This window comes from Penaeus japonicus, unplaced genomic scaffold (genome assembly GCF_977035675.1).
Source record: "Penaeus japonicus unplaced genomic scaffold, GWHDUDI00000001_assembly GWHDUDI00000024, whole genome shotgun sequence".
Lineage (NCBI taxonomy): Eukaryota > Metazoa > Arthropoda > Malacostraca > Decapoda > Penaeidae > Penaeus > Penaeus japonicus.
In genome coordinates this window covers 13,729,847-13,742,346 of record NW_028234426.1, presented here as the reverse complement: position 1 = coordinate 13,742,346, position 12,500 = coordinate 13,729,847, and the positions used below count along the sequence as shown (strand labels likewise).

The 12,500-nt window shown below is 39.2% G+C and overlaps 1 protein-coding gene across 1 annotated transcript in view; it reads right to left on the bottom strand.

Moving 5' to 3' along the window:
• LOC122249166 (metabotropic glutamate receptor) overlaps positions 1 to 12,500 on the bottom strand; it is a 424,826-nt gene that overhangs the window by 7,482 nt on the left and 404,844 nt on the right. The window contains exons 11-13 of the mRNA XM_086551118.1: positions 11,959 to 12,296; positions 4,282 to 4,420; positions 746 to 890 (exon numbers count right to left, since the gene is read on the bottom strand). Coding sequence (XP_086407244.1) covers positions 746 to 890; positions 4,282 to 4,420; positions 11,959 to 12,296 — 622 coding nt within the window. The remainder of the gene's footprint in view (positions 1 to 745; positions 891 to 4,281; positions 4,421 to 11,958; positions 12,297 to 12,500) is intronic.

Here is a 12,500-nt window from a genome sequence, read left to right as displayed (position 1 = left end):
TATATATATTATATGTATATATATGTATATATATATGTATGTATATACACACACACACACACACACACACACACCACACACATATATATATATAATATATATATATATATATATATATATATATATATATAAATATATGTGTGTGTGTGTTGTGTGGTTGTGTGTGTGTGTGTGTGTATATATGTACATATAGATATATATATATATATATATATATATATATATATATATATATATATATAAATATATATATATATATAATATACATATATAATGTATATATATATATATACATATATATATATATATATATATATATATATATTTACATATATATTTATACATCTATCTATATAAGTGTGTCTGTATGTGTATCCGTATGTATGTCTACCCTTTATATAGGGAAATGAAATGGGATTGTCACTTAAAAATTCATCCAGTTACTTATATCAAATTACAAGCATGACTTAATTACAATAAAATGATAATAATTGTAGTACATTATGAAGAAGCAAATTCCTCAATGTACGGGTAATATCAGGGTATATATAACCCAGAAAATATAGTTAGATAAATAAAAAAGAAAAAAAATACAATTAATTTCTCCTTGTTAAATACAGCCTCGGATTCCAAACATAAAAAAAAACACAGAAAAACACCTCACAAGCAGAAAAAACACATCACCCCCCCCCTTCCTAAGAAAAATAAAATAAAAAATAAAAATAAAAGAGAAAGATTCCCTCACCATGGTTGACAGAGATGGCACTCGAAGCAGTGGGAGCTTTCTTGTAGGTGGCACTATTCATCGTGAGCTTCCTGACGTTCTTGTCGGGGTGGAAGACTATAATGTAGATCTTGGGCGAATAGAGGCATACCAGCGCCAAGTGAAGGGAAACGAAGGAAAGGAAAGGGGAGGGGGGGGGGGGGAAGGGGAGTCAAAGGAGAGGAAGTGGGGAGGGAAGTGAAGGGAAACGAAGGAAAGGGAAGGGAAGAGAAATGAAAAGAAAGGAAAGGAAGAGAAGGGAAGGGAAGGGTGGGGGAGGGAAGGGGAGTCAAAGGAGAGGAAGGGGGGAGGGAAGCGAAGGGAAACGAAGGAAAGGGAAGGGAAGAGAAATGAAAAGAAAGGAAAGGAAGAGAAGGGAAGGGAGGGGGGGGGGAGGGAAGGGGAGGAAAAGGAGAGGAAGGGGGGAGGGAAGTGAAGGGAAACGAAGGAAAGGGAAGGGAAGAGAAATGAAAAGAAAGGAAAGGAAGAGAAGGGAAGGGAAGGGTGGGGGAGGGAAGGGGAGTCAAAGGAGAGGAAGTGGGGAGGGAAGTGAAGGGAAACGAAGGAAAGGGAAGGGAAGGGAAATGAAAAGAAAGGAAAGGAAGAGAAGGGAAGGGAAGGGTGGGGGAGGGAAGGGGAGTCAAAGGAGAGGAAGTGGGGAGGGAAGTGAAGGGAAACGAAGGAAAGGGAAGGGAAGAGAAATGAAAAGAAAGGAAAGGAAGAGAAGGGAAGGGAAGGGTGGGGGAGGGAAGGGGAGTCAAAGGAGAGGAAGTGGGGAGGGAAGTGAAGGGAAACGAAGGAAAGGGAAGGGAAGAGAAATGAAAAGAAAGGAAAGGAATGGAAGGGAAGGAAAGGGTGGGGGGGGGAAGGGGAGTCAAAGGAGAGGAAGTGGGGAGGGAAGTGAAGGGAAACGAAGGAAAGGGAAGGGGAAAAAAGGAAGGATAGAACGAAATGGAAGGGAAGAGAAAAGAAAAGAAAGGAAAGGAAGAGAAGGGAAGGGAAGGGTGGGGGAGGGAAGGGGAGTCAAAGGAGAGGAAGTGGGGAGGGAAGTGAAGGGAAACGAAGGAAAGGGAAGGGAAGAGAAATGAAAAGAAAGGAAAGGAAGAGAAGGGAAGGGAAGGGAAGGGAGGGAGAGGGAAGGGGAGTCAAAGGAGAGGAAGTGGGGAGGGAAGTGAAGGGAAACGAAGGAAAGGGAAGGGAAGAGAAATGAAAAGAAAGGAAAGGAAGAGAAGGGAAGGGAAGGGTGGGGGAGGGAAGGGGAGTCAAAGGAGAGGAAGTGGGGAGGGAAGTGAAGGGAAACGAAGGAAAGGGAAGGGAAGAGAAATGAAAAGAAAGGAAAGGAAGAGAAGGGAAGGGAAGGGTGGGGGAGGGAAGGGGAGTCAAAGGAGAGGAAGTGGGGAGGGAAGGGAAGGGAAACGAAGGGAAGGGAAGGGAAGTGAAATGAAGAGAAGAGGAGAGGAAGGGAAGGAAGAGAAGGGAAGGGAAGGGGGGGGGAGGGAAGGGGAGTCAAAGGAGAGGAAGTGGGGAGGGAAGTGAAGGGAAACGAAGGAAAGGGAAGGGAAGAGAAATGAAAAGAAAGGAAAGGAAAAGAAGGGAAGGGAAGGGTGGGGGAGGGAAGGGGAGTCAAAGGAGAGGAAGGGGGGAGGGAAGTGAAGGGAAACGAAGGAAAGGGAAGGGAAGTGAAATAAAAATAGAGGGTAAAAGAGGGGAGGGGAGGGGAGGGGGGGAGGGAAGGAGAGGAAGGGAAAAGGAAAGTAAAGGAATGGAAGGGAAGGGAAGGAGAGGGAAGGGAAGGGAAGGGTGGGGGAGGGAAGGGAAGTCAAAGGAAAAGAAGTGAGGAGGGAAAAGAAGGAAAGTCAAAGGATAGGAAGTGGGGAGGGAATTGAAGTGAAACGAAGTGAAGGGAAGGAGAGGAAGTGAAAGGGAGGGGAGGGGAGGGGAGGGAAGGAGAGGAAGGGAAAAGGAAAGTAAAGGAATGGAAGGGAAGGGAAGGAGAGGGAAGGGAAGGGAAGGGTGGGGGAGGGAAGGGGAGTCAAAGGAGAGGAAGTGGGGAGGGAAGTGAAGGGAAACGAAGGAAAGGGAAGGGAAGAGAAATGAAAAGAAAGGAAAGGAAGAGAAGGGAAGGGAAGGGACGAGAAGATAGGGGAGAAGAAGGGAGAGGATGAGAGAGGAGGGAGAAGAAAAGAGGGTGAGGATCTAGAGGAAAAGATAAGAAGGGAAGAGTTAAGGAGAAGGGAAAGACCTCGAGATATGCAAATTTTCTAGATCTGTGTGTTTGCAAGAAGGGAGGAAAGGAAGAGAGGGTGATGGGAGGGGAGAGGGAGGGAGGGGGGATCCACTGACTGCTTGCATCCTCTCCATGGTCGAGCAAAAGTTAGGGTTTGTCTTCTTCCTCCTCCTCCCCCTTCGCTTCCTCTCTCCTTTTCGCTCTCATTATTGCCTCGTCTGTAGCCCCTTCTCCCTCTTTCCTTTACTCTATTCCTTTCTCTATCTCCTTCTTCTTCAGTATGTGAACCTCCGCATCACATTCCCCCCGCCCCATTTCCCTTATTTTTCTCTTTTTTATTCTCTTTTTCCTGTTATCTATCTATACTTGGAAGTACGGTCCAATTCCCTCTCATGAGGGGGAACTTTTAAATTTTGAAGTTAAATTCTCCAGTAAAATCCAAATTACTATCCTATACCATATGTCTTTAGAGAAAACAATACACACCCGTTGGGAAAAAGAAATGTACACCAAAGCTAAATTAAAACTTCTGACAAGCGAAAACAAGGAACTTTCTAAGTTACAATTAGCCATCACTGTTCACTTGTGGTAATCACCAAACTTTGTTCTGAAGTGAATCATTAGAATCAACTTGGAACAACCTTTGCTGTGAATACTTGATTATAAGGAAATTTACCTATTCTATCTGATGGTTCTAAGAAGATCCCTTGTATATATATATATATATATATATATAATATATATATATATATATATATATATAATATATACATATATATGTATATATATATATATATATATATATTATATATATATAATATATATGTATATATATAATACATACATACACACACACAAGCATATATATATATACATATATATATATATATATATATATATATATATATGTATATATATATATATATATATATATATATATATATATATATATATAACTAATGATATGCATATATATATGTATATGTATGTATATATATATATATATATATATATATATATATATATATATATGATAATATGCATAATTCGAATATTTCTCTACTAACAACTCGAAATCACCAGTTCCATATTTCATCTTAGAATGGTATAAAGCTCTAGTTAACTCTAGTTATATGTAACTGGATCCGGGTATCAATATATATCAATACTCTTTGGATATCTGTGTGTCGTCAATCTATTAGATCAATAGATATATTTCCTTCGTTTTCTAATTTCCATAATTTCACTTTAACAATGAGGCGGTATATTACGGATATTTGAACCGCTTTACCAAGTCTGCCGAGTAAGCAGCTAAAGATTTCAGATCTCCCGAATAAACCGGCGAAATGAGGTACTTGGCCCCGCCCCTGGTCATACCTATCTCAGACCTATTGCGCTCCAGAATCAAGTATTCCGTTTTCTTTGGTCGACTTCAACCACCAATAAGAAGATTAGAGAGAGAGAAAAAACAAACTCCAATCTCCTTCGCAATATAATAAACCTAATCTTTACTAATGTATCCAAAACTTTATCCAAGTCCACTAAACTTATCCAAATTAACCCCCTTTTGTTTAAACTTCCGAAGTTCCGGTTCAACAATGACAATTTTTCGATGTAACCCCGAGTCTTTATTTTTTTTCCTCGGCTCTCGGGGTTTTGTCTTCAGCAAGGGTTGAGTTTGGGTCTTTCGTATTCACTCCTGGCTGCGTCCACCAGCCTGATTTAACGGTGAACTTTGTTTGGTTTTATTTGAAGAGCAAAAAGCTATGATTAACATTTTGATTGTGCGGCTCAAGTTAAGATAAAAGGGGTGGGAGGGGGAGGAGGGAGAGGAGGGGGGGAGGAAAGGAAGGGGAAGGGAAATGGAAGGGGAGGGAGGTAGAGTGACTGGGGTGGAAATGAAGAGATAGATAGAGGATAGAAAGATATAAAGAGGAATTGATAGACTAACATACGCTATGAACAAACAAACACATGGGTGTATGTGCTTGTGCTTGTTTATTTGAATGAGCACGGCCGCACGTGTGTGTGCGAGTACATATAAAGAGTACATATGTAAATTGAAAATAAACTAGACAGATAGGTTGAGAGATAAATGAATAGAATGATACAGACAGTGATAGTAACAGAGAGAAGTAAAAAAAATAAGAGAGAGAAAGAGAGAGAGAGAGAGAGAGAGAGAGAGAGAGAGAGAGAGAGAGAGAGAGAGAGAGAGAGAGAGAGAGAGAGAGAGAGAGAGAGAGAGAGAGAGAGAGAGAGAGGAGAGATAGAGAGAGAGAGAGAGAGAGAGAGAGAGAGAGAGAGAGAGAGAGAGAGAGAGAGAGAAAGAGTGAGAGATATAAAGAGATAGATAGATAGATTGACTGATAGATAGAGAGAGAGATAGTGAAAGAAAAAGAGAGAGAGTTAAGGATAACAAAAGCAGTTTTTGTGTCTGCATGTTTATTGACTCAGTGAAACGAAACAACAAGCCGACCGTTTTTCTTACGCCATAAATTCGATTCTTTTCCGACAGCGAGTCTCAATGTTATGCCATATGTTGCAGGGGATTGTTAGTAGAATTAGATTATTTTCTTTTCTCAAGAGACATAAAAAGCTTGCAAAGCCTTGAGGCCAAGAACTTATTTTCAGATCCTAATCGATAGCGAGCGAATTGGATGTTTATTATGTCCACTAGCGATTGTTCGGCTCAGCTATTGGTAGTTTTTATTTTATTTTTCTAATTATTTTTACTTTTTTCTGGCTCACATTTCGTTTTATTGGACCTCGTGTTTACGTTACACCTCATATGCACCGCATTTTAGAGTAAGTAAAGTGATTTTTGTGAAATTGGGAAAAGAAGACATTTTTTAATCACTTTTATCATCGCATGAGAAGCGTCTCTGGCTGGTCGCTAGCTCGGAAAGGTTAAATTCTCGTAGTTGAATGGTATCTCATTGTAAAATAAACATTTTCTTTGACATATACCTGAAGGATATATAAAGAACAAAAGAAAATGGACCCGATACCGCTTCCTCTCATTTGTTGAAACTGTTCTTTGATTTTTTTATGTAAACATTCATTACCATCTCTCTCTCACATACACACTCGCGCTCTTCCTTCTCCTCCCCCCCTCTCTCTATTTTCTTCTTATTTCCTTCCTTGTCCCTCTGTCTTTCTTCCCTGTTTTTTTTGTCTCAGGTGCTATCTCGCCCTCCTTTTTAGACTACGCTCACCGAATTTCTAAATACGCATCGCCCTATCACCATCGCCATTCTTCTGGTCGTACCCTGTCGGACTAACAACGATTAGAAGTTCGAATCCTGTTGCAACAACTGCTAGTCCTTTCAATCCCCGAGTCTACGTGTGACTCACTGGCAGAAGGTGCAGAAGGGGAGTCCACCTCGCCTTGTGGACATTGTAAATATTGGGAAATAGGGAAAGGAAAAAGACACTGATTGTATATTCATTTATGGTTTGTACTGATTAAGGGGAGAAAGAAAGGGTTTTATATTCTGTATTAATCTATGATTTATAGTGATGTAAGGGAGGAGAAAACAGCACTAACTGTATTTTCATTAAGTGTTTATAGTGACATTATATTCATAACTGTTGTATTACCTTACTTTTTCGAGCTTCTGTGCTTCATTACCTGCCACTTAATCGTCATCAATCTTAGAAGATATCAACAATTCTTCACAAGCCACTGATGTGACGTGATTCAGACTCACCATGTAAAGTGTGGACTGTTCCTTTGCATAAAGTCTAATTAACAATCAACATTACCAACAGTATCAGAAAGAAACAATAACACCAGCCCTCTGCTAATGGCACACCACACGTGCCCTTATATCTTAATGAGTTTCCTTTTGTACACGGCCCGACAGCCACTTCCGCCCTGAGCACACTGGCTTAACTGACGGCGGCGTTTAATTGAAACACGTCCTCGGATTGGACAATGGGGCTGGAGGACGATCCAATCACGTCTGATAAGGCCCGCAGGACGCAAATGATACTCGCCCTGTGGTAATGAGATTGGGGGATGGGGGAGGGGAGAGGGGAGAGGGGAATGGTGGAGGGGGGAGGAAGGTAGGTGCAGGTAGCGGGGATGATGTGAGGAGCTGGTTGGTGAGATAAGCTTGCTGGACTATGAAAGACTATGAATAAAAGATAGATAAAATAAGATTATAGTTCTTTTAAGTATCACTTGCTTGATATCTACCCATACAATTTATTCCTTCCGTTGCATTCGTTACTCCTCTCAGTTTTCGTGATTATGGTAAAATATGCTTCTCCTTCCTCCCCCGAAAAAAGGAAGACAAGACAAATCTGAATATATATTTAACTAACAAAGTCGATTATATCAAAACAAACAGGTAAATTTTCTAATAAAAAAAAAAATCATATTTGATATTTGGAGGAAACGCAAACATGTAAGACGAAACAGTTTAACGAACTTAATATAAGGAAAAAGAAATCCTTAGAGGTATCAATGCTTCTCAAAAGAAATTACAAAACGTAATTATCATATATCATAACAAGAATAAAAGAGTAAAATAGTTATCAAACATATAGTATGGTATATTGATTTTTAAAAAGCTGTTTTTCGTGTGTTTTTTCTAACACATGTTTCAATAACAGGACAACATCTCGCCGGAAATATCTTCTGCGTGAGTGCCCAATCTACTCATATTTTCCGTCATGAACGAGGATCTTGCAGCCCTGCCCCCTCCCACCTGCCTCTTCAGTCTTCATAATATAGTACAGGCCTTTTAATCATAATCAGAAAGTGTACGGACACTCACGCACACACGCATATTTAAGTTTATATACGTGTATAAATATATGTATGTATGTATGTATGTATGTGTGTGTGTACATATATATATATATATATATATATATATATATATATATATATATATATATATATATATATATATGTATACACACACACACACACACACACACACACACACACACACACACACCTCACACACATAGCCACACACAGTTTGCATGCAGCATTTGATGAATTGCATACCCCTCCCATGTATCCTGTAAGGGAGCCCAGGAACAGATTGTTTCCTTTTAATTTGCGGCAAAGAAGATTACATTTGTCTCAAGAAAGGATTCTAAACTTCTTCAATCTCCATTGCAAAAGCCTCATGCAACTTTTTTCTTTTCTCATTGTTGCTGCCTCATGTCTCAGTGGGTTGCATCGGACGTAACTATATCGTATCTTTTATGCCTTACTATCAAATTTATCTAAAAAAAAAAAAAAAAAAAAAAAAAAAAAAAAGTTTATTTGTCCACCTTTTTCTTATTGGGGTTCTTCTGTATCTGTATACTGATTTTTATTATTATCATTATTATTATTATTTTTTTTTTTTTACATGATAAAAAAAAATATTTTGATCTAGATATTTATCGTCTCATGTATCTCATACGTTTCATACGTTTACCAAGTTGATTGAACATTTCATGATTTCTTTTCATACGTTTATCTTTTATTTGCCATCTTTACTATTTTTGTTGTATAAGACTTTCTCTTTCTCTTTCTCCGACTCAAAACTTTTCGCGAAAAAGTCAACAAACTCGACCTTCCATCGACTCATTTCTTCGAGACACCTTGCACCTCCGCCAGTCCCCCCTCCCTACCCCATACCCCGGCCAGCAGCCCCGCCTATCATATCTTGCAATTGCAGCCTCCGGGCAGTGTCAATGTTTATATCGCCATTATTCACATCGCGAACCCGCTCCCGAGACTTTGAAGCCGAGACTTCGATGGTGATCACTCCGCCGGTATTTTGTTGGCGGGAAAATTATTGCACGGGGGGGGGGGGGGGCTTAGAAAAAAGGTTTATGGTTTCTTTTCTGATGGTAGAATACTCTCGCTCTTTCTCTCTTTCTCCCCTCCTCCCACTCTCTCTCTCTCTCTCACACACACAACACACACACTTTCTCTCTTTCGTTCTCTCTCTTACTTCTCCTCCCCTATCCTCTCTCTGCCTCTGCCCTTATCACTATCTTTCCCCCATTCTTCGACGCTCCCTATCTCTTTCCCATCTCCTCTCTCCACCCTCTTTCTTCTCTTTCTGTCGCCGACGATAACACAAATTTCGACACTAACATCCTTCGAAAACACCGAATAATAGACATATATAAAAATGACAATGTCTAAAAAAAAAAAAAAAAAAAAAAAAAAAAAAAAAAAAAAAAAAAAAAAAAAAAAACGAAAGAAGTAGAAGAAGAAGAAGAAAGCAAAAAACAAGATCCAAAATATAGCGAAAGACTGAGCGACGAAACAGTAGTTAAAGATCAAAAGTTAACAGCTTATATTGCCCCGTTAAAGGAAGGCAAGTTTGGGCCTTCCTTCGCTCCAGTCGGGAGGTCGGCAGAAGTTAGCGCGGCTGCCGCTCCGTCGCTAAAGTTCTCCTTATTTCTTCTTATCAAATGAAAGCACGAACGAAAGAAAGGAAGGAGAAGATAATGGGGGGAAAACGGAGTTTGCGGGAAAAAGGGGACTGGGCCATGAGTGAAGTGAAGCCTGTAGTTGAGGTTGAAAATGAAAATGAGAAATTGGTTTAAGGGAAGAAGGTTTCAGTTTTGATGTGGGTATGATATAAGAGCGCGCGCGCGCGCGCGCGCGCGCGCGTGTGTGTGTGTGAGGGGGGATAGTGTACATAAATGGCAGCTAGGAGGGATTGGTTGTCTGTCCAAAAAAAAACTTTGGAATTAAATAATTTTTTGGGGAACAGCTGAAGGGCATTATTCATTTCTTTCAGTGTTCATCACAACAGAGGAAAATCATCAGAGAGCAAGCTTGATAAGAGAGAGAGAAAAAGAGAGAGAGAGAGAGAGAGAGAGAGAGAGAGAGAGAGAGAGAGAGAGAGAGAGAGAGAGAGAGAGAGAGAGAGAGAAAGAGAGAGAGAGAGAGATAGTAGAAAGAGTTAAATAGAGAAATAGAAAGAAAAAAAAAAGAGAAAGAAATGGAAAGAGATAAAGAAAGGGAAAGAGAGAAAGAGATAGATAGATATAGAGTAAGAGATGAGTAGATGAAGACGAAGAGGATGAGGGAGAAAAACCACTCTCTCTCTCTCTCTCTCCAGCTCTTCAGCCCTTTAGCTATCTAGCGCCATCTCTCTTTCCTCAACCTAATTACCGAGATTAGATCACGACATGGATCATTTGCAAACTTCTCTCGATTTAAGCTGAGGTTCTCAAGATAATACATCTAATTCTGCGTTTGCGAACTCTCGGGAAGGTCCCTCCTATTATTGTGTTTATTCAGCTTTTGTGTTTATCTATTACGGCTTTAGATAAGTTGATCCATGATAAATGTTCCTTCAGATCTATTGATTATAACACGAAATTATAACATTAGATTTTTTTTCCAAAATTGATTATGAGAGGTTAAGTGGGAGTGAGACGACTTGTAAAATATAGTTTTTCTCTCTCTCTTTTTTTTTTTTTTTTTTTTTTTTTTTTACGTTGTCTATCATATATGTCTTATAGATATGATATGTGATTTTTCGGAAGTTCCATTATAGTAGTGAACATATGTCTGCCTTGTATTTTAGCAGGAGAGAATTGCCTGCCACAGATAAAACTAAGATGTTGAAAATTTTAGCATTCTTCCTGCAATCTTCAATATTTATGCTTCTCTTCCTGGCATTTCTTACCTCTTTCGTTTGCTAGAGAGATTTATGTTTTTCCCCTCGTGAGAACATTTGCATAAGGAACGACAGATTAGAACGGATTAGATAATCGTACGATGGTGATGTTTATTTATGCTTTCAACATGTGCGTCTTTTCCCCCTTTTTCCATCATTTTTTTCTTCTTCTCGTTATGTTTCGTACTGAGCGCTTTGATCCTTGCAACACACGAGGAAATATTATGTAACTAATGATTTTTTCTTTTCACTATCGTAAGAAAGGCATAAAATAAAAACGTTTCCTTCTCATGATTGAGGGAATACGTAAAGGTTTCTCAGTGTTGCAACAGCTTACGCCCTATTGTTTGAGGATTACGAAAAAAAGTTTTTACACGGAAATGGAAAATGCAATGAATCCGCTGTTGCACACAATAGCACTAAACAATAGACGACTGATATGTTTGCTCCGCGTACCAAAATTTCTGCAGCGTGGGTTGTTAAAACTCTGTTAACATTACGTAATCATAGCTCGAAGGTGCATATATATCCCTCCCCCCAAAAAATAAGCTTTTATAGCCGAAGTAAGTGTATGTAGGCATTAAACTTCAAAAAAAGAAACTAGTATAAATGTGGAACACACCCAAAATAAACCAGAATGCAAGTTGTTGCAAGAACAATTTCCTGAAGAGTTTTATTTGTGTGTTTTTTTTATATTCGTGTACACTAGTTTTCAACTTGTACGTACGTATACTGTGTGGATGATAAGTATATGCAATGGAAATTAATTGAAGTGGGCGGTCACACAAAAAACTCACAAGTCAATTAGAACTAAACTTTCAAAGTGTAATTAAGTGAAAATACCCTTTGATGTGTTCTCTTTGCAAAACAAGAGTTAAAAGTAACCTGTAGCGCTTTTCATTAGCTATTGTATCATAACAGTTAGATATTAAAACGTTCATCATAAGAGAATGATGAAGTAATAATAGTAATAATGGTAATTATGATAACAATAATGACGATGGTAAGAATAATTACTATAATAGCAATATCATAACTGAAAATGATAGTGATAATAATAACAATTTATACTGATAAAAATAATGATAGTATAGCTAATACTAATGATAATGACAATAACAACAATAAGGATGATAATAATACCAATAAAAACAATAATACTAACAATGACAGCAGCAACGACAATAAAAATAGTAATAATGGCAACAAAAACGATAACAATAATAATAATCACAATAATCATCACCATCATTATTATCAATAATACAATTACAAACAATCATCTAAACAACGATCACCACCAATAACAAAACCCCCAGCAATATCTTAAAAAAAAAAAAAAAAAAGGGAAGAAGACACCCACCTCAAAGGAGTTGCCAGTCCCGAAGTATATCGGCACGAAGGCCAGCCAGATGATGCAGGTGGTGTACATGGTGAAGCCGATGAACTTGCTCTCGTTAAAGTTCTCGGGGATCTTCCGGGTCTTGACGGCGTAGACGGTGCAGGTGGTGATGAGGAACATGTTGTAGACCAGCGACAGGAGAAATGACGAGTCCTTGATGCGACATTTGAGGATGGCTTGGTCGCGCGTCGGGTAGTCGAACCCGGATCCTGGGGGCTCGATGATCAGCCACACGACCGTCGCCACCACCTGGGGGGGAGGAGAGGAGTGCGTGAGCGAGTGAGTTTGTGAGCGAGTGAGTTAGTGTGTTTGAACGAGAGAGTTTGTGAATCGGTGAGTTTGTGAACGAAAGAGTGTGTATGAGAGAGTGTGTCAACGAGTGAGTTTGTGAACGACTGAGTGTGTGAACGAGAGAGTGTGTGAATAAGTGAGTGTGTGAATGAGTGAATTTGT